The sequence below is a fragment of the Stylophora pistillata genome, chromosome 2 (genome assembly GCF_964205215.1).
Source record: "Stylophora pistillata chromosome 2, jaStyPist1.2, whole genome shotgun sequence".
Lineage (NCBI taxonomy): Eukaryota > Metazoa > Cnidaria > Anthozoa > Scleractinia > Pocilloporidae > Stylophora > Stylophora pistillata.
In genome coordinates, this window is record NC_142520.1 from 6,242,416 (window position 1) to 6,263,674 (window position 21,259).

The 21,259-nt window shown below is 36.8% G+C and overlaps 1 protein-coding gene and 1 pseudogene across 1 annotated transcript; both read right to left on the reverse strand.

The window, feature by feature from the left end:
• Positions 1-942: 942 nt before the first annotated feature.
• On the reverse strand, positions 943-15,307 carry LOC111340723 (adhesion G protein-coupled receptor D1). The gene is made up of 17 exons (XM_088750984.1): positions 15,172-15,307; positions 13,048-13,986; positions 11,728-12,856; positions 11,449-11,556; positions 10,853-10,940; positions 10,502-10,592; positions 10,376-10,425; positions 9,134-9,260; positions 8,945-9,048; positions 4,610-4,712; positions 4,341-4,491; positions 4,149-4,230; positions 3,790-3,856; positions 3,260-3,348; positions 2,903-3,023; positions 2,589-2,630; positions 943-2,475 (listed from the first exon to the last, which is right to left on the reverse strand). Exons 3-17 carry the CDS (start codon positions 11,843-11,845, stop codon positions 2,332-2,334), a joined length of 1,485 nt encoding a protein of 494 aa, XP_088607110.1. The 5' UTR covers positions 11,846-12,856; positions 13,048-13,986; positions 15,172-15,307; the 3' UTR covers positions 943-2,331.
• A 3,950-nt stretch (positions 15,308-19,257) lies between these two features.
• On the reverse strand, positions 19,258-20,871 carry LOC148736846 (uncharacterized; annotated as a pseudogene).
• Positions 20,872-21,259: the final 388 nt, after the last annotated feature.

Sequence of the window (21,259 nt, forward strand, 5' to 3'; positions counted from 1 at the left end):
CAAGGAACAGTTCTAGGAGCTTTGCTTTTTGTTCTATAGATAAATGATCTTCCTAATTGCCTGTCTAACTCAGTTTCACATATGTATGCCGACGATACTCACCTGACCTTTGCCAGTAACAACATAGAAATGATCAATGATGCTGTGAATCACGACCTATCCAATATTAACACATGGCTCACTGCAAACAAATTGACTCTAAATTCATCTAAAACTGAATTCATGTTAATTGGATCGCGGCAAGGGTTAGGCACCTACGATACTTCCCCTAAACTAATCATAGGTGGTGACATAATTAAACGAGTCAGCTCAGTTAAATCTCTGGATGTGCATATAGACGAGAACCTTTCGTGGAATATGCACATTGAAAAAAATAGCCAAGAAAATCGCATCGGGCGTTGGAGCAATTAAACGTTGTAGGTCTTTTGTTAATCGAACCACGCTTAAGTCCGTTTTCAATGTCTTAGTTCAACCGCACTTTAATACTGCAGCGAGGTCTGGGACAATGTAACAAGGGTCTTTCGAATAAGCTCGAAAAGTTACAAAACTGGGCTGCCCGTATTCTGACATTCACCAGTTATGACACAAGCGCTGATCTTCTTTTTGGGCAACTTAACTGGAGACGGTTAGATACTCAGCGACAAATACAAGTGGCCACCATGGTCTATAAATCTATACCTAGTCTTGCGCCCGACTATCTTGGTTCTCTTTTCACTAAATATGATCCTCCTTATAATCTAAGGAACTCTGAAAACAAACTAGCTGTTCCATTGCCCCGCACCAATTTCCTGAAAAATAGCTTTAGCTATAACGGTGCGGTTATCTGGAATAGCTTGTCCCCTGAATTGCGGCAAGCAAAATCACCTCAATCTTTTCGAAATGGTTGTCGCAATTTCATCGTCTGAATCGACAAAACACACACGGCATCTATGTAAAGCAGAATTTCTTTATTTTCTCTATTTCACTTTTAAATTTTAGATCATGTTAACATAGATTAAAGTAGATTGTAATTGTAATAATAGATTGTAATAATATTATTTTATCTGATAGATTTACAGTGTCTAAATAAAAATAAAGTTCAAGTTCAAGTTCAAGTCAAGTGACCCTCACTTTTAGCCTATCATCAGTCACATTACATTCTTATTCCTACCCGTTTTTGTAAGGATCCCCAACATTAGTGCTATTGTAGCTTGAATAAAGAAGCTGACAGTGAACATTGCTTATTCTGTGGGCATAAACTCATGCAGGAGATTAAGAAATCTTTATGTGATGGCAAACCAACACAAAAATGTTTAAGGTACTCCAATGAATTTAGCATGCATTACCTCAAGATGCAATGTTATCCTAACTCATGCAAGGCTGTACTGCATAGCAATCACCCATATTCCCTTTAAGACTAAATATATTTTCAATTGAGTTGACTAATTGTAGTTGTTCATAAAGTTTTTGCACGATTAAAACAAGCTTCTGCCTCTTTTTTGTTCCGATCACATCCAAATAAACGGTTACAACAACAGAGAGAGAAAACGAAATACACTAGTATATATATGCTAATTCCTAAAAAAGAAAGTTTGAATACCTAGTGCACCCAAAATGTCGATCAAGATAACGTGTTCATCAAATATTACTAAACAGGGGCGTAAAGGAAGGAAAGTGAAATGCGGCTTAACCTTAAACAAGTGATGCTTGAATGTAACACATGCATCCCTTAAGGGGGCAATCATTAAAAGAACACAAACCCATCGCTGAAGGACAGACTGCTTTCAAATCTAAAATATAACGAGAGCCAACCTCTTAATTAGTTACATACATTGGCTTGCAGCTAATACATATTTTCCCTGATTGCTTACGATGATCCTATAATCACTAACCTTCTATATCTATGTGAAAAAAAAGAATGTTCCGTAGGTCTAGCTCCTAGCTAAATGATCAAAAAAAGCATTGAAGACTTTAATACTTGGAAGGCAAGAGAATTGGCAAGACTTCTTGCTTCAAATATCAGACTTCTTTTAGCCGACGACATGATCGGAACCACCTAGCTTTACCGACAGGTCGAAACTGAGCAATTGTTACTGGTCAACTACCGTGGTCTGAGTGATCGTTTTAAACTATCAACTCTTATTATCAGTCTATACAAGGTATTTATGCTACTTTGTTTATTTTTTTTTTTGATTCAAACTATTTTTAGACTGCTATTCAACTGCCCACACGTCACAAACATTATTTGCAGCAACCTGTGAGCTTTTTCTTGGGGATTTTTCATTGTTTGCAGGTGGAAAAACGCTATCACTAGATGTTGGTCAAATTGAATTACTGAAGTACTATATTATGCTATTCTTTGAAAGAATGCATTTTGACTACCCACATATTGCTGACAGCATCTGGATTAACTCGTGAGCCCTTCTTCACAGAGTTTCCATGATCTGCAGCAGGAGAACAAATGACGCTCATCTTTCTATTCAAGCTCTCTCTGATCTGTAGATGAAAAAGCGACAAAATTTCAGTTTCTAACCGCAAAAAATCTTTATTGATGTCAAAAAACTTCACAATTCATTTTGTGTACATCTTCATTATTGTATTCAACTTACCTGGCTGTTACGCACACAATGAAGTACAAAAATCAGGATACCCTAAAACAGCCAATGAATTCAGAATTAACCCTTTTACAATCCGAGGTAAGAGAGGTTCGATCCTTTGAGATTCCTTTCAGCAACCATACCAAATATGGTGAATGAATGAATTAAAGCAAGTCTCATATCTCGTGAACTAATAAGATTGTCTCGTGTTGGGTAGATTAATTTTGAATAGGCAGTATCATCTGACCAAGGTTAAAGTAACTGATCATATCATTTAAGTAAATGTTAAATGGATGACTAAACATTATCAATTTTTAATGGCTCACCTGAGTAGAGTTCAAGACTACGAAAATGTAGGCGAAAGCTTTGTGTACGGGTAACAAAAGACCAAAGACCCACGTGACACCCAGCAGTGGAAACATCACCGCACATGTTTTCATGCCAAGTCTGAAGAACGTTAAAATACCACTAACATTAACCGTTTTTAAGTCATAATGCCCCATCCTCCAAGAATACCTAGGTTGGAATTTAGGCAAGTACTGTGAAGTTAGGTGAGGCAACTATTTCTTCACATTAATCGAGAAGTCTCGGTAGAAACTATTAATTATCTACCCCACTCCCCCCCCCCCCCCCAAGCTTAGTTTATCACAACTATTAGATAGATGTTAAATTTTAAAACTCACCGTATATGCTGCATACGGTTTTCTCTCTCCGTTGGTTGGATTAATGTGCTCATCTCCTTCATAACTCGGAAGATTATCAAAATGTTTAGCTGAAAGAAGTACGAAATGTTAAATATATAACCGAAAACAGAAAAATGTTATCCACCTTGTCAAGAACGTTTGAAAAAGTAAAAGTCTGCATCCCTTTAAAAAATGAAATTCCCATCGGAAAAATAGCCAGCACGCTCTAGTGGCTCTGTGATTAGGACTAAAGAACCCTGTGCTACGTCAGGGTATTACTTTGCTATTATACAGGCCAAGAGGAATCAAACCACAGATATCCGTGATGAAACTCAACCACAGAGCACCAGAGAACTTTCTTGTGAGCTTAATGGTTAATGGAATATTTCAAACGTGTTCATTCGTTCTGCGACGTCAGCATGGAAGAGAGTATCATAAGAAAATACTGTGGAGTTGCAAAGATGGTAAACATTTTGTAACGGGCAAGAGATTAACAATACTGGCCAGGCATAAATTAATCAAAGACTCACAACTTCAATGAAAGCCACAAATGTCACGAAGATCCAGATCAGGTTGTTAGTCGAGGACAGCCAGCAACTGGTAACGAGTTTAAGAAAAAAATAGCAGAGGAAAATAAATTTTCAGCAAATAGCCGCTAGCTCTCCCAACCCCGCAACCCTCTGCATCAAAACATCTTCAAAGTGTAGCACAAATCAAACAGAAGGCAACAAGACAAATTCAAATGATAAGACATAAAGGAAAGAAAGAAGGGAAGAGGCCCTAAAGCCTGCAATATTTTGTGAAATTCAGATTATTTTAATAAGATGAGAGAGATGGAGGAAAAAGAAGGGGAAGAAACTACAACTGCAGTATTTAATGTTTCGCATACTGTTTTTCACTTGTAAAACTCTGAATTCCATCTTTTCCAGACGCTATGCTTAGTGAAATAACCACCATGATGATTGGCAAACCTAAACAGAAGTAGAAGGAAGTCAGTGCCGCTCAACAAGTCACGCATTCAATTTGAGACGATTTAGAAAATTACAGTTAAAATAACTTGCAACGAGTTCGGTAAAAATACCCCATGATATGATGTGATACATGTGCATCTTGGTGTTGATGTTGTAAACTTTTACAATGAACAGGTAGAAATAAATTCCCTCGACGAACATCCAACAGAAGGCGGCCATCAGGAAATACTGCAGAAAAGCTGCTGCTGTGATACAGGAAGCCTGTTAGAGAGAAAAAAAAGTTTATGTCTGTTTTAAATCTTTTTTTTTCTTTTTTACAAAGTATTTTTTAAGCCCTTGGAAGGCAAATAAAACATGAATAAATGAAAAAGTCACTTACCTTATTTTCCGTGGCGTTTCTACCAGCGAGAAATATTATTTGTCCAGCTCCAAGTGCCACAGAAAGACTTAAACGTATTTGAGACAGAGGCTGCCATATGTCTCTAGTGAAACAAGCAAGCGATTAAAAAACAAACAGGAGTCGTTATATGGTGTTGCGAAAACCGGTTGCTAATAAACCCCGGTAAAACACAATTTATGCTTATACGAGTATTTGACCGCCCTCTTTGAGTGCACAGTGAACGCACACGCCCCTATCAAAGGAAAACGAGTGCGTAAAAAGGACGTACCCTACATGACCTCAACTTGGAAAAAGGCGATAAGGAACAAGAGAAAACATGCCATACTGTTTGCGAAGAACCGAACGCCAGAGAACATGGAACTTAAAAGAAAGTACAGGAATATTGCCACACGCGAACGGAAGAAGGCTATCATGGAATACTGGTTCGCCAAATCAGAGGAGCTGAAATCCAAGCCAAGTGAGCTTTACAACGCCTTTAGGCCATTTATTAATAGCAAAACTAAGGAGTCTACCTTAATCATTTTAAAAACAGAAGAGGGCATTATTGTAAAAGATCAATGCGAGGTAGCTGAGCAATTAGTGAACTATTTCATCACAGCTGCTGTTAGCATTGTAGGAGACAATGCTATTTGCATCACAGAAGAGAACCATGACAACCATGGCAGCGTTAAAGCTCTAAGAGAAGCATACCTAGGAACGTACTTCGAGTTCAGTCGTGTCAGCAAGGATCAAGTGCAAAAGGCGCTTGAAACTATCCACCCCAATGGGTCCTGTGGGTGGGGCCCCGGAGCACCGCCTAAACTCCTTAAGAATGTGGCCTGTGGAATTGCCCCATCGCTAGTGACTCTCTACAAGAGCTGTATCGAGCTGGGGTGATGGCCTTGTGCGTGGAAAATGGGAGAGTGGACGCCAGTGTTTAAAAAAGGTGACAGACAACTGGCGAAGAATTATCGTCCCATCTCGTCCCTTGTTACTGTAAAGAAGACATTTGAGCATATGCTCAGTAAGCAAATCACCGGGCAGTATGATCAAACTCTCTATCAGAGAACGACAGCGTATAGAGGACATCATAGCTGTCAGACCACTCTGCTTAGACTCGTGGAAGACTGGAAATCAGCTGTTGACAGAAAGGAACTGGTGTAAATACTGTCTACTGACTTCAGTAAAACCTTTGACTCTCTTAGACATTCTCTAATCGTAAAGAAACTCGAGGCCTACGGCATTGGACAAAATTCTCTCAACCTTTTTAGATCATACTCTGACAATAGGCTCAATAGAGCGAAAATAGAAGGAGTGACAAGTGACTGGAAAAGGATGGTGCTTGGCTGCCCGGAAGGCTCGTCTTTTGGCCCCCTTCTGTAGAATTTTTTTCCAAAATGATACGTCATTCCATATAAATAATGCTAATTTGAGCATGTATGCCGACGACCATCAGATGTATGTCATGGGGATGAAGCATGACGTTGTCGCGCAAAGTATCAAAATACATGGAGAGAAAGCTCTATCCTAGTACAAGAACAACTATCTCTCAACCAACCCAGAAAAGTTCCAGCTATTAACGATCAACTAAAGAGATGTTGAAAAAGACAACGATAATCAAAATTTTTCTGTTGACGGTTATACTATTAAGAGAATGGGGGAAATACGGCTTTTAGGGGTTCAAATCGATGAAAAATTGAGTTTTACGAGTCGTATCAGTGATCTATGCTCTAAGGCCAGTCAAAAAGTAGGGGTCCTAGTGCGGCTACGCAATTTGATACCCTGTAATTCTAAACTATCACTTTACAGGTCTTCAACTCTGCCCAATCTAACCTACTGTCATCTAGTATGGCACTTTTGTAATGCATCGGAACGGAGAAAGCTTGAGCGGATTCAGGAGGGAGCACTTAGGGCGGTGTACAAAACTAGATCAGCGTCCTATCAAGAACTGCTAGGTCGCGCCAAACTACCTACGTTGAACAATCGGCGCCTACAAGACATTGCCACTTTGATGTTTAAAGTTAAGCACAGTCTCCTACCCGAGAATATTTCTGACTTATTTAATATAAAGAACACTCAGTATAATTTACGGAACAGTGACTTCTAACGGCCAAGATTCGAAACTGTAAGATTTAGTAGGAATTCTATTAAATATATGGGACCTCTCATCTGGTCGAGGTTACCAAGACACCTAAGAACGATAGAAACTCTAAATTCGTTCAAGAAGAACATAAGAAAAGTCGACCTTTCAACTCTCGTTAAAATTTAAAACTTAACTAAATAACTTTATAATCTTTTTAGTTATCTATTGTAAATAACTATTATCTACATATGTAAATGTATTTGACTTTTAAATTTTTTATTGTCCCCCATTAGCTTATAGCTAAAAACATAGAAACTTAAATAAAGTTTTTCATTCATTCATTCATGCTGATTTTCACAAAGCAGCTGATAAATAGACATTCGAATGATTTCTCGGTGTCATTCCTAGGGAAGTCCCTTACCCCTGTTGGACTCAGCAAGAAGCTTGTGTGTGATCACTGACTCGCACCTGACCTATGATAGTCACATTTCTTACTTTTTCTCCTCTTGTTTATCAAATCCAGTCCAGATCAACAGAGTTAAAAAAAGTTTCCACAAGGAAACACTAATGCTTGTTATTTTATCACTGGTATTCAGCAAAATGTTCTATTGCTCGACAGTGTGGTCAAATAAATCCTCCACTAATATAAAGAAACTGCAACTGATCCAAAACTTTGCTTGTAAGATCATCACCGGTTCCAGGAAGCACGATCATGTTACTCCCCTATTGCGCCAACTTAACTGGTTGTCAGTGAGCCAGATATATATATATATATATATATATATATATAATTATATAAATCTACATATATATATATATATATATATATATATATATATATGTAGAAGGCCGAAACACTACCGTCTGCAGTTAGTTATATATATACATATATATATATATATATATATATATATAAGCTCTCATATATATATATGAGAGCTTATATATATATATATATATAAGCTCATCACCTTACTTGTGATTTGAGCACTCTCGCATGGCAACATGCCTGCACTTGGTCCCACAAGTATAGCGCCCAGGCAATGGTTTATTCCAGAGCTTGGCCCAGTGGCTGCACTGCACTGACGAGACCCACATAGGTCGAAACAGTGTGCACCCTGTTATATAAGCGGAAATGTAATGGTCAAGAGGCCAACTCCAATGTGGCTTTGTTTGTTTATTAGCTCGACGTTTCGACCGTCTCGGTCTTCCTCAGGAGCATACTAATTACATGAGCAATATTCAAATTTAAAATTCAACGTGTCATGACGTAATAATGTACAAATAGAATAGATAACAGCGAAACGTGTTATGGTGACTAAAATAGATAAGTTAAAATAGTTATAATTCATGTAGTAAGCTTATTGATAGTAGGATTGAGTCTTAAAATCCAATATCTTTCTCTTGCTTTACTGATTTCTTGATTTTGACTTCTAACTTTTTCAATAACCGTAAGTTTAGGATGATCGACTCCACAGTACTGTCTGCAGTTAGTTATATATATATATATATATATATATATTGTGGGAGAAAAAAGACAAGTAAACTACAAGTTCATCCCTACAAGCCTGTTTGTATCCCCTGATGAGTGGGCGACCACGAAACAGGCTTCTAGGGATGAACTTGTAGTTTACTTGTCTTTTTCCTCGCACTATATATACTTCGCTCTACCTCTATGTATTGAGCACTGTTCTACGAAAATCAAGTCACACTTTATATATATATATATATATATATATATATATATTTATATATATATATATATTTATATATATATATATATATTTATATATATATATATATATCAGATATCTGATATATATATATATATCAGATATATATATATATATATATATATAGCCAATATGTATATTTTATTACCCTATTTTAAGTTGTTCATTTGTGATTGTAAATTGTCTACAATTGTAAAGTTCTTTCATTCATTCAATCGAACAGAAACAAAAACAAAAGAATACCCAAAAACAAGACAGAAAGAATAAAAAACAAGATAATATTTGACAAGGTATTCTGTGTACTAGATCATGCATCTTACTCGCTTTTGCTTAAAGATTAATTTTTAACGAATTAGCTTTTGATCGTTATTATGTTATTGTTATAACTGTTGCCATCTTTTTTGCTGAATTTACTTTTTTATTTATCTTGTTTTTTAACAAGCTGGTCTAATTCAAGCCCTAAAGTCCTCAAGGTTTTGCAAAGATTTAGCGCTTTCATCCTATGGTTACAGTACTTACGTGAGGAAGGCATATAGAAGAATTGTCAAAAGTATCCCGAGAATGGAAAGGCCTAGTCCCACGTATGTGATAATTTCCAGAATGGTTTCGTCCCCCTCTGTGAGCTGCAAAGAGACGTGAAGAGACATAGATATCTCGTTATATAACTTAAACGAGCTGCATTACCAATGCTTAAAATAAAACCATTACCCCTGGGCTGCCATTGTAGTCAACTAAGACAGCAAAATGAGTGAGATGATCGCAGCTGCAAACTGTTTCTTCTGAGTTGCTTTCAGATGCCACTTCATAGCATCCTGTCTCTGAAAATCCACCTGAACTGAAAATGATAATTAATAACACTAACAATTGCGATGATAATCCAGATGTGTATACTGCCGTATAATAATAGTAATAATAATGATAATAATGATAATATTAATGATTATATTAATAATATTAATAATAATAATGATAATAATAAAAATAATAATAGTAATAGTAATATCACAAGTTCACTCAACATTGCGAGGCGCTTTAAGATTTTGTGACAAGGAATATTAGACTTTTATCACATTTAAGTGCTTCCATAGTGATTTATAGAACCCTAAGTATTTAGATTGAGGATTTTAGTAAATAGCGATTACGTTTAGGACTAAGGTTTTTATGACTAGGAATTGCCGTGGTTCGCTCAATATTGCGAATGCGAGGCGCTTTAAGAATTGAAATAGGGGATGTTAGATGTTTTAGTACATTTAAGTGTTTCCATAGTGATGTATGGAACCTTCAGTATTTTGATTGGGGTTTTACTACATAGCAATTAAGTTTAGGGTTTTTATTTCTAGGGTTTTCAAGATTAGGAATTGCTACAGGAATTTTCATTGAAAGGACTTTAGTCGTTGCACTGATTGTCCATGGCTTGCCGCCCAATCATTGTATAGGATATCTGGGCATCCAGACAGTTTTTACTGCCATGATAAAATAAAGAAATTAACCCGAAAAACCGTAGGGGCACCGATAGTTTAATGTCTTTCCTCCTTCCATGAGTTCATAAACTCTGCACATCATCGAATACTTTCGATTTTGACATCTGGTGAAATTGTTTATTCTAAAGTCGCCTTTGAATAGTCACGTTCAAACTGAGACCAATGGGTATTCTGGTGTTATTCAGGCTTGGCATAATTTTTAAATAGAGTCGTTAAGCATTATTGCATAGAACAGCATAAAAAAAAAACAAACAAACAAAACATTCGACAAATTAAGGGTTTGAATATATGAGAAAAGATTGACCTTGACAGTCGTTTACAGAACGTGGGAAAAGTTTCAAGGCTTTATAAAAATCGAGCGGGAGTCTTCAGACCTTCAAGAATGATATTCATAACATCTTTTTAATGATTTGAGATTCAAGGTCCAATTACATCTGGAACTGTGCAAATGATACTTTCCAGCTGTTACCTTTCATTTAAGCCACTCCAGAACATACATATCCTCTCTCCTTCATGGACCTAATTTGAAAATAGATCTCTTTGATTAGTTAACACAACATACAAAAATTTACACTAAAATTGTTCCTGTTCTTACATTCAGGTTTCTGAAATTTAAGATGACATTTTCTTGTAGTTTTTCAGGTTTTGGATCCATAGCCATAGCCATTATTCCAGAGTCCAAATATCTATAGAAAAAAATAGAATTTGAGCGTGAAGCCCATCAATTTTGACAACAGTAATTCTTATGAGAGCCCTTACAAAACAGTTTTACTTAAAAGCTGCATTATGTGACCCTGAAAGGATCTTTGACTTACAGAAATAATCATTCTCTCAATAAGGTTTGGAAAACTGATGACCTCGTAAGTTAAATGGATCGAGTTTCTTTTTGTCTGTTTTTGTTGTAAGGCAAATTTGGTTAAGAAACTTAATAGGGAAGAAGCCTCACCTTGTGTTGCCTGTTTGGATTGTGAATGATTGATCTATAAATAATATTTCATGTAGATCCTTATAAAAGATCCCAACAACCACTGAAACTAAAAATAAAAAGGGAACAAAATCAGGCTAAAGTAGTTATATCATGAATTCTGCTGATAATTTATATCATTAATATTATATTTTTTTAATAAAACAGACCTTTATTCACAATAATCCCTAAAAATATTTACAAAATATAAATAATACTAACAATTTAAAGCTTATATAAGACTAAGATTCCACTAATGCTCTCCAGCACTCTACGATATCATTTGAATTAGAATCTAAACACTTAAGATACAAAGTGGCCTATCTGTAAATATCTTACTTATTTTACCATCACTTATGGATTGTCATTTCCTTTCATTATGTAGCTGGACAAGATTTATACTGTTAATATCACTTAGAGAATATATTCAAGGTCAAAAGCAATAAGAATAGATTGTGTAAGTTAACAAAAAACTGCTATTTATTAGTAAATGCATTTCAAAACTGCAAAAACTTGGAGAGGAAAATAAAAGCATTGTATCAGCACATGGAAAATTTGAAACCTCAGTAAGTACAAACCGTTGTTTACAAAACTTGCACAGGATAATTTCATAGTCGCTTGCAGTTCTTGGTTTCTAGGATAGAATTCGCCAGCATTTTCGCGGTCGGCCTTTTGGATAACCAACACTGACGGAGAAAAAAAAAAAACAAATGAGGAAATTGACAATAACACATCTTCGATCAAATTTCTCTCGCGTCATCAAAGCAGATGAGGCATTTCGTAGATCGGCCTACTACTCAGTGAATTAATAAGCAAATGCATTATTACAATCTGAATTAATCATTGCCTTGACTAACCTAGTTTGTGACTATCAATCTTCACTGAAGAATTCCCATCAGTCAAGTTGTTTTTGCCATAATTGAGGGCAAACTCCTCCAAGGCGATTGCCGCATTGAAAATCGATTTTCTTATCATTTCGATCTCTTCTTTACGTTTTGTGATGTTTTGAATACTGGTGATGAAGTCTTCAAATACCTTTATAGACTGTAAAAGCTTGAAACAGTTTTTGTTAAAGTAATATGTTAGTTGGCAGGAAGACGGGACATTCTCTTTAGGGATCAATGTTCCACTTATGCCAGCTCATGTCATAGTAATGATAATAATAACGAAGTTGAAGATGATAATGGAAAAATAATCACAATTATAATGATGATGATAGTGATGATGACGACGATGACGATAATCTGTTTGATCTCGTCAAAGAAAAAAAAGCGAAGAAACAGAATGAGCTGGATGTTTCTACCGCCATCATAAAGATGTACGAGCTCCTTTGGAAACTTTTCAAACATACGAACTGCTTCATTCCATTGGTAATTGTTTCTAATCATAGTTCACGTAATATACACAGTGACCCATTTATGAAAAAATAAGAAAGTAGTAGATTCATGCTGTCAAGGAACTGTTTCCACTAATTTCTACTCCATCTAGTCCAGAAACAGATTTTTTTGCCTAAGGTAAAGAAATACATTAACATTTACATATGGCACGCTACGTAAATAATAAATAAAAAAATTAATAGAAAGATATTACGTGCCAGATTGTCAGTCACTCCTGAAGTCGATGTCGAGGATGTCCACATTGATGGAGAAGTGGACGCTGCAGCTGATGCTGATATCAAAGCATCTGTTACTGACGAAGGTGATGACGATGGAGATGATATTGATGACGATGAAACAACTGATTTTGATGCTGCTGGTGGCGATAATGACGGTGACGATAATGGTGAAAGTGCATCCGATGATGCAGCTGCTGACGACACTGCTGCTGGTTTTGATGATGAACATGAAGATAATTCTTGTGCAAATGAAGTCGCTGATGCCTCTGCGGGTGTTATTGTCTCTAATGATGAGTATGATGATAATGATGATGGTAGTGGCGAAGGTGAGAGTAATGATAAGGGCGATTGCATCAAGGATTGTTGCAGGGCTGAAAGGTGAAGAAAATTTCAATTGTCAACTTGAACTGACACTTAAATTTGAAAGTTATGATAAAGCTAAAAGTAAGCATGTAGAAATTGAGACAGTGTTATTCCACTTATAGAACCTTTGGCACTTTTCCGCAAAATACAAGAAAAGGAGGAGCATGTTTGTTGTATTTAATGTATTTATTGTACTCACTGCAAGCTTGTGTTCCTTGTTCTGCTGAACAATTGGTTGTAAAAACTGGAGTTTTTTTAACTTTAGTAGATGTAACGACATTTGACGTGTTTAGATTTGAGGTGCTGTAGAGACTTTTTGAATACTTGGTACAAGTGCAGCTTCCAGAGGTGCCACATGTGGTGGTAGTAGAGGTTATCGTCCTGAGAGACGGTATGTTAATGTTCTACGTTAAAATTCCACAACATCTACCGTTTCCAGAGCATATAAGCTTATCCTGAAAACTGCTTTGCCAGATTCTAGTCATGCGACATGTGGTAGCCTCGCAGCTTTGTGAGCATCCAAAACATTCCATATCACATTCTCTTTCATTCTTACAATTTTGTGCACAATCAATCTCCCTGCTACATCTCAGATGCATTGTGCAATTTCCTACTTGATTATCGCATTCCTGTTTTGTGCACCTGCCTCCACTACATTTCATTTCACACGTGTTGGCCTTGCAAATTTGTTCACAATCGTTACTGCTATTACATGCCAGACTCATTTTGCATTTCTCTACTTCATCTTCGCATTTCTGCATTTTACAAAAGCCTCCACTACAATCCATATCACATTTTTGTTTAGCCTTGCAAATTTGTTCACATTCCCCCCCTTTACATCCCACATGCATTTCGCATTTGTTTACTTCATTTTCGCATTGCTGTTTTTTGCATTTATTCCCGTTACACCTCAGATGACATTCTTTTGCTTTGCAAATTTGTTCACAATCCCCTCCGCGACATGTCAGATTCATTTTACAAACGTTAAATTTCCTGTCGCATTTCTGGTGACATTGTGACCCGCTCTGCTCCACTTGACAAGTATGACCAATGGCGTTAGTACTACTCTTGCACATCCAGTCGCTACCATCGCAACTGCATGTACTCGGACCCTCTTGGCAAGCATCAACTACCAAACCTAAGCCCAGTAAAGCAAAAAAAAAATAGCTGATAAATATAAAAGTGATGATAATACTTCTAGCAAGTACGAAAGCGACGCAGGACCTTTCGTCGAGCCTATAAACAGCTAAATTCGTGAATGAAATTTTCATGAGAAACTGCCATTACAGCAATGTGTGCGAGTAAATACATCGAACATGTAACTCCAAAACGTTTCTATCCAACGTGCATTGTAACACTGCAAAGCTATAAGTCATGTATTCACCTGTTAATACAAACCGATTTCTTCAAAAACCAATAGCCCGCTAGTAACTTTTTAAATGTACGAGATTTATCACGCTGAATTTTATATGATATGATATCATAAATGTCAATATTTTCCTTTTCGTTGTTTGCAAGGATAGCCCACTCTTAATTAGTTACTTTATTATATGGATCTACCAAGATTTTAAAATTACGCGTCGTCATTATTCTTAGAAATACATCTACTTTTCAAGCTTCTCGTTAGCAGGCCCACTTAAGATTAAAGTATGACACCTTGTTCCCATAAGTACACTGTTTAGGATAGACATATATTCGACTATCCCTGAGAATTAAAAAAAATTTCCAAATAACGGCGTTGACATGTCAGATATCGTTTATTCAAAGGAATGAAAGAGATAAAGCTAATAAAAATGTAAATGCTTATGATTGAGACGGATATTGGATGGCAAAGAAAGAAAATTTGTCGGACCGTTATAAAAGACTTCAAATGGTGTTCTTAGTCAATTAAGTTCGGTAGTCATCTACTTAGTTATTCCAGAATTTTCATGTTCTTAAGTTAAAGACTCCGTTGTCATTTGCATGTTTTACAAAAGCCTTTCATTTTCGTGGTAGATCCGTGAGTTAAATCAGACTTTAAACCTGTCACTCAGTTGTATATTGGTTAACTGGCTTCTTAAAGTCTATCCTCTTAAAGTCTATCCTCTTAAAGTCTATCATCTGAGATATTTTGTCCTGGCTTCCTACAGAAAGCCTCTCTGGTCAGCTGTCACAAATGATGAACTAGTTTAAAGCCGTTCTAAGTGCTAGCGGTCTCTCCTTTTACCCTACTTTTTGTCGAAGATTAATCGCCGGACAGCCATTTTTAAGCTCGATTCCTTGGAGTACAGTTATGACACATGCTAAATGAATTCAACTTTTTAAAGGTAACTTTAGTACTCACTAAAGAGAGTCTTCGATAAAAGGAGTACTCCCAACAACTGACAGCATCTCTTCGGCATCATTTCTTTCCGATGTATGAGTTGAGTTCCTGTCAGCTGAGGCAAACGGAACCTTCTGACAACTTTTCAGTCGCTGTAAATCGGTTCAAAATATCTTTTGCCGGTATAAATATAAGGCTTGTGAGAAATTTCTTTTCAGGAATATTTGAAGGTCAGTCACCTGTGTTGTTTTGAGCCAGAAGCAGCGGTTTACTCAGTTCTGGCATACGATGCGGTAAGTCGACTGTCATGCAAATTATTCATGTAGGGTCTTTCTGCCGAAAGTTAGTCAAAGTAAGCCTTTTCAATAAAGCAAGAAATACAACAGCTATGAAATTAAGATATCTAGTAAACGTTTTATTGGAATTGTAAAGCTATTTCAATGGCGTGGCATGAAATACACAATACATACTGAAAACCGGTGCAGTTTTGAAGTATATATCCTCAGGCTAAAGATATAAACTTACTGGCGACATGTTTTACATTTTCCATATTACTATTGACAAGTAACAGGTGCCAGTCGTTGCTTATTTACATAGTTAACATCGAATTCAACTTTTTTTCGGAGCGTCGACATCACAAGAGTTTCTTCAAATCAGTTATATCTCCGCTTGAAATAACTCTCTAGTAAATAATTATTATTTTTTGTTTGCATTTTCTATTGGTCCTCACTAAGTGGTGTGAGGCGGTAGATCTAACCTGCATATGCCACGCACTAGAGGGCGTTATTGCCAAAATGCGTGACGTTTTCCGTTTCTTAAAATAATTACTGGGCATAATATCTCACCAAGGCTTCATAAGTCGTTGAATTGAAAAAAAAAAAAAAAAAAAAAAAGCTGACAGACCTATGAATTTCTTTATTGGATACGCGTGTTCTCTGTTTTCATTGCTAATATATTAAAAGTAATTCTTTCAGTGGCACTGAGGAATATTGCATGTTACACTATAAGGTTCATAGTCAATCAGAATGCTGCAAAGAACCAGCCAATATTTATCACCTGGGAGGGGAAAAAAGATTTTTGCAGGGGGAACTGAGGGGAACGGAGGAACGGATGGGAGGTCAGACTACTAAAAAGAAAACAAGGGGAATCGATAAACCTATTGTAGCAAGACTAAAATGGCCTGAGTCTCCCCCCCCACCCCCCCCCCCCACCCTCTCTCTCTCTTCCCCTTTTTTCTTCCAGGCGGTAAGTAATGACCGATTCCTAATCAGTAATAATCTGCATATGAAGACAAATCACTTATCTAACAAAGTTGTCACGTTCGATATGGAGTGCGACGTTCGACTACGTGTAGACTTTCTGCCTCCAAAGCACAAAACACCCAACTGCAGGTGTCCTCAGTCGGCCACCTTATCGCCTAAGGAGTCTCACAGTAGGCATATTTTATTCACATCGAAAAAGGATTGTAATTGCAACCTACATCGTGAACGTAATAATAATTTGCTATGTTCAAACACGCACATAATAGTTCTGAATAGTTTTTCATTTAGCTGTTTCCCCCAACAATTGACTGGTTAATACCAAAAAGCCGATAAAATATTTTTTTTTGTTTTTTTTGTTATCAAGCAGCTGTTATAGATTGCCCCTTGGGTTTCTTAAAATGCTTTGGGAAATGATCTACAATAAAGGCAAACAAATAAATTAAGAAAAAAACGAATCGATGCAGTTGAAATATTGTTGTAAAAGGTAATTTACTAACTGCTCCGTCCGTTTTTTTACATGTTAGATCTAATTTTACCTTCGTAAAAGATGTAATTCATGCATCCATTCGGAAGGCTTAGAATTTTTTCTTTTCTTCCCTCGTTAACTACGCGATCATACTTAAAGACAATGTTTTACCTACGGCGTGTATTATAAACATTTGCCTACATGCATTCGTTTTCTTTGCGTTTTTCTAAGACACCAGAGTTTAAATACGTATGATGCACGATCCTCGCAGTAGATAGCGCTATTTAAGCAATAGCGAAATTCAGACCTGAAAAAAATCAGGCCTGTACGGGACTCGAACCACTGACCTCTGCGATAGTAGGGGACTCGAACCAATTGAGCTAACAAGCCAACTGAGAGCAGGCCGTTGAGTTGATTCGTAATGAACCCGTGAAAGTGATAAATGAGATAGAATAAATATATGAAAATCATATATTTTGAACTGCGGTATTTGATACGTATGATGCACGATCCTCGCAGTAGATTTTCATAAAATCGTAATTGCCGCTGAAGTTTGCACCATGCATTTCTAGCTATCATAAAAAGGCGCGCTGCACTAGTATCGCAGAGGTCAGTGGTTCGAGTCCCGTACAGGCCTGATTTTTTTCAGGTCTGAATTTCGCTATTGCTTAAATAGCGCTATCTACTGCGAGGATCGTGCATCATACGTATCAAATACCGCAGTTCAAAATATATGATTTTCATATATTTATTCTATCTCAGAGTTTAAATAGATCCGCAAAAAAAATTCGTGACAAAACTAAAATCGTAATTGCCGCTGAAGTTTGCACCATGCATTTCTAGCTATCATAAAAAGGCGCGCTGTTATAGCTAGTCAGAGCGCGTGTAATTTCAAGACGTTGCCATCTTTGTGTGGTGAAGTTTTTGTTTTCTTCATATTTCGGAAGCTCTATTTAAATGCGAAGACAGCTGACGAATCTGTGAGTCAGTTCGCATATTTCTCGGGAAGCACTCCACCATATCCTACTATTCTCCTATGATAAAATCATTTACCAGACATGTACGCACGACTCTGAAACGTGGTTACAACCACGTTTACATGCATCTAAATTCACCTGCCGACCATTGGTAAGATCATGAAAGGCTTAGCTAAATGGATAGTTCAGTTCCCTTTTCAACCGTCTTCTTTTCTACTGTAGTATATCTATATTAAATTCACTATAGACTTTTACTTTCTATCTTATTTTCTAATGATTTAGAAAAAATATAATAAACTGCGATGGGTAAATGACAATTTTCCATGTGAAGAGTTGGAGTAAGTCATTACATAACTTAGCATAAGCATGATTTATAAAAATTTAAAAGCGACTTTGTAAGTTGACCGCGTGATAATCGAAAAATGTGGCAGATGGTCGAGAAATCGAAAACTTTCATCTTTTATCCAGAGACACCTTATAATGAACATACAAACTTGGTAATTGTTTTTCTCCTATACATGCTTCTTTATGCCAGAAAATTCACAAAAACTGGAGAGCGCGTCGGTAGATGTAAAATGACGAAAAATAAGTGTCCCGAGCAGAGGCAACTACACTTTGCTCGTGAAATCGCAAAAGAAAGAAAGCTCGCATCAGTTTTATAAATTTGTGTAGAAAGCATTTAGGTATAGTTTAAGTCTATGCGGGACCATTTCATTTAATTTGATGCACACAGAACGCTTTTGAAAATCACCAAAATTTCAAAAACGCCCATCGAAGCGCATATTTCCTTTTTGACGCCTAACGAGCTCCTGTTGAATCGTAGAACGGTGGATCAACATTTATTATTAGCACGGGTGTCCGAAACTTGTGAAAAGCGAGAGACTAATTCTCGGACACGATAGTGTTGATCAGAGATCAAATAAACATCCAAAGTGTCACGTTTTGTGTGACACTGTTAGATTACTCAAGAAACGTGAGACGCCCGTGGTATTTGAATTTGGCTAAGGGGATGGGGAGTAAACTCTGGAGAAAGAATGAATTATCCAAATCTCCCCAGTCATAAAAAATAGGTGTGCAATGCGTACGTGTGTCTAGTGCTGGGTTTTAGCGGTACCTCCGTGGGTCTTGTTTTGTGTAGGTTTGTTTGCAAGTTCAATTCAACAATTTGAACAAGAACTGATTAAAATAAATTTAGCTGTAAGGTTAGGTGGATAAAATCCGGAGTACAGAGACTGAAACATAGACATCAGGGATGAACAAGTTTATTGTATAAAAAAGTCTGCATCACAAAAAGGTCCGTAACTGTATGTATTTGATACAATAAGTAAGAACAAAACATGATTCAAGTTAGGAATTGTGATTTTTTTCTTTTACATCAGAAAATTCAATGAACATATAACTGTAATATAAAAAGTAAATAGAAAGTTTGAAAACAGGAGAGCATGAAGAAATGCGAACAGCTCTACTACTTCATAATTACTGAAGGTTTCAGCTGAGACGGGTTACTGTTGTAACTGGAAATTATAAGTGGCAACATCAGAAGTCTGTATTAAAAGGCTTGAGTTCCTGTTGAAACTTTCTCTTCTCAATGTATAAGAATTAAAAATACTGTTCATAAATGTACTTCAGTTGCAGTTTTCAATTGAATGTACAAACTCAATAAAATATATAATATCTAAGTACTTTTAGATACAAAAAGTCACTTGGGAGAAGGGGAATGCTATAACAGAACACTGTCCCAGATAATAACATGAACATTTGTCTTTAGTGAAAGATACAACAATGGCTTTGGTATCCTGTTAAATGGTAATATAGAGTGGATGCATTCTGATCTTTACCATTATTTTGGTTCTTGCTGCAGTTTAGTTCTCTGCAACACTGACTGCAGCCACAACTTTAGTTTTGTTATCAAAGGTGACAAAGAGCATTGGTGTATTTAGGAATGCTTCAACAACAATATCCTCACTTGTGACTGTTTAGTGTCAACTTTAAACAACTGTAAGGCATTGAGCAAAGTATCATTAAATGTGTTATAGTGGTGTTAATGTCATTATGTCTCAGCAATGCTTGCAAGTGGTACTGATTGCTGCAAGCAGACATTTCCTGCCTGAGGCCACATGTTTCACACTTTACTACAGTCCCTGGTGTTGCTGGAAGCTTTTTGTTACATTTGCAACATTGGCGATAGCACATGAAATTTTGAACACCAAGAACTTCAGCATTTGTTGATGTTTGGGTGAAGTAGTCTGGCAAATCACCTGGAGAAGTTACTTCCTCTTGCAAGGGATCAGCTGGTGAAATGGAATAGATATGCTTTGGTGTAGTAAGATAAATGGAGTAGTTGTCATTATCTTTCCTCACTTTAAGGTTACAGAAGTTATATGTGTTGTCGTCTGCAAATTATGTAATCAGGTCCTCCCACAGGGGTTAGTTTGATTGATCCAGATGGATCTAGGAGGCAACAGCCTGGTTTCGACTTCGTACCATCTCTTGTGATTATTTTCTTCACTCCTGATAAGTGGACCATTTTGACTTTGAGATTAATATGTTGGTTATTGGTGACATTTGAGAGCATCGAGATGTTTAGAGTCGAGGGAATCTCTTCTCGTAGAAAACTTACCTCCTTCAGTTCCTCTATTTGAACTCTTGCATTAATTCATGAGAACCACTCTCATTTTTAATAGTTAAGTGGCTAATCTCTAATGGGGACTTTTGTTTGCTGCATCTTTCAAAGTCGAGATGCTTGCTTGAAGAGAAACATACTCCACGTACCTTGATCGCTTCTGTTTAAATAAGCATGTCAAAAAAGCGAGTCTAGTTGGAGTGCTTAACAGGGGATGCGTTATGAATGTATCCTGTTAGGTTGTCCATTGTCGTTCAAGTCCTATTACAACTGAGGTGTGTCTACCTGGAGAGCGAAGAGAAATAAATGGTATCCGTAACTGTGGGTTGTAGAACAGGTATCAAAGAAACCTGCAATCTGTATGTCAATCACAGTGCATGATTGGTATCTAAGGTGTACATTTGAGTTAATTTAGTTTTTTTGGACTCATTAACTATGAATATTCTCTATTAAGACAAAAAGAGAAACACATGGAAGTTACAGTGAAGGTGACAAGGAAACCATGAAGGTCTATTTTTTAATCAATCACAGATTGCTTTGTGATCAGAAAAAAAAAAGTTTCTAATATACATTTTGTGTAATCCCCAAACGGGCAGGCTCTATAATCCCCACAAGGGACTCAATTTTCCCCAAAAGGGGCTCAATGTTTGCCTTTAAGGCCTTTTCTTTTCCCCAAACGGGGCTCACAAAGCTGAAGTTCTTTCCTTTACGCATCGTATACAACACCGCAACATGACTATTCTGTAGGCGTGGACAGCATCGATCAAACACTTGAAAACAT

What these genes read in the sequence shown, in the direction of transcription:
- LOC111340723 (XM_088750984.1), bottom strand. Translation starts at nt 11,845, where the DNA reads ATGATAAGAAAATCGATTTTCAATGCGGCAATCGCCTTGGAGGAGTTT. An exon ending in ATCCAAACAGGCAACACAAG is followed by an intron (nt 10,593 to 10,852) that starts GTGAGGCTTCTT and finishes TTTTTTCTATAG; the next exon opens with ATATTTGGACTCTGGAATAA. An exon ending in GTATCACATCATATCATGGG is followed by an intron (nt 4,231 to 4,340) that starts GTATTTTTACCG and finishes ACTTCTGTTTAG; the next exon opens with GTTTGCCAATCATCATGGTG.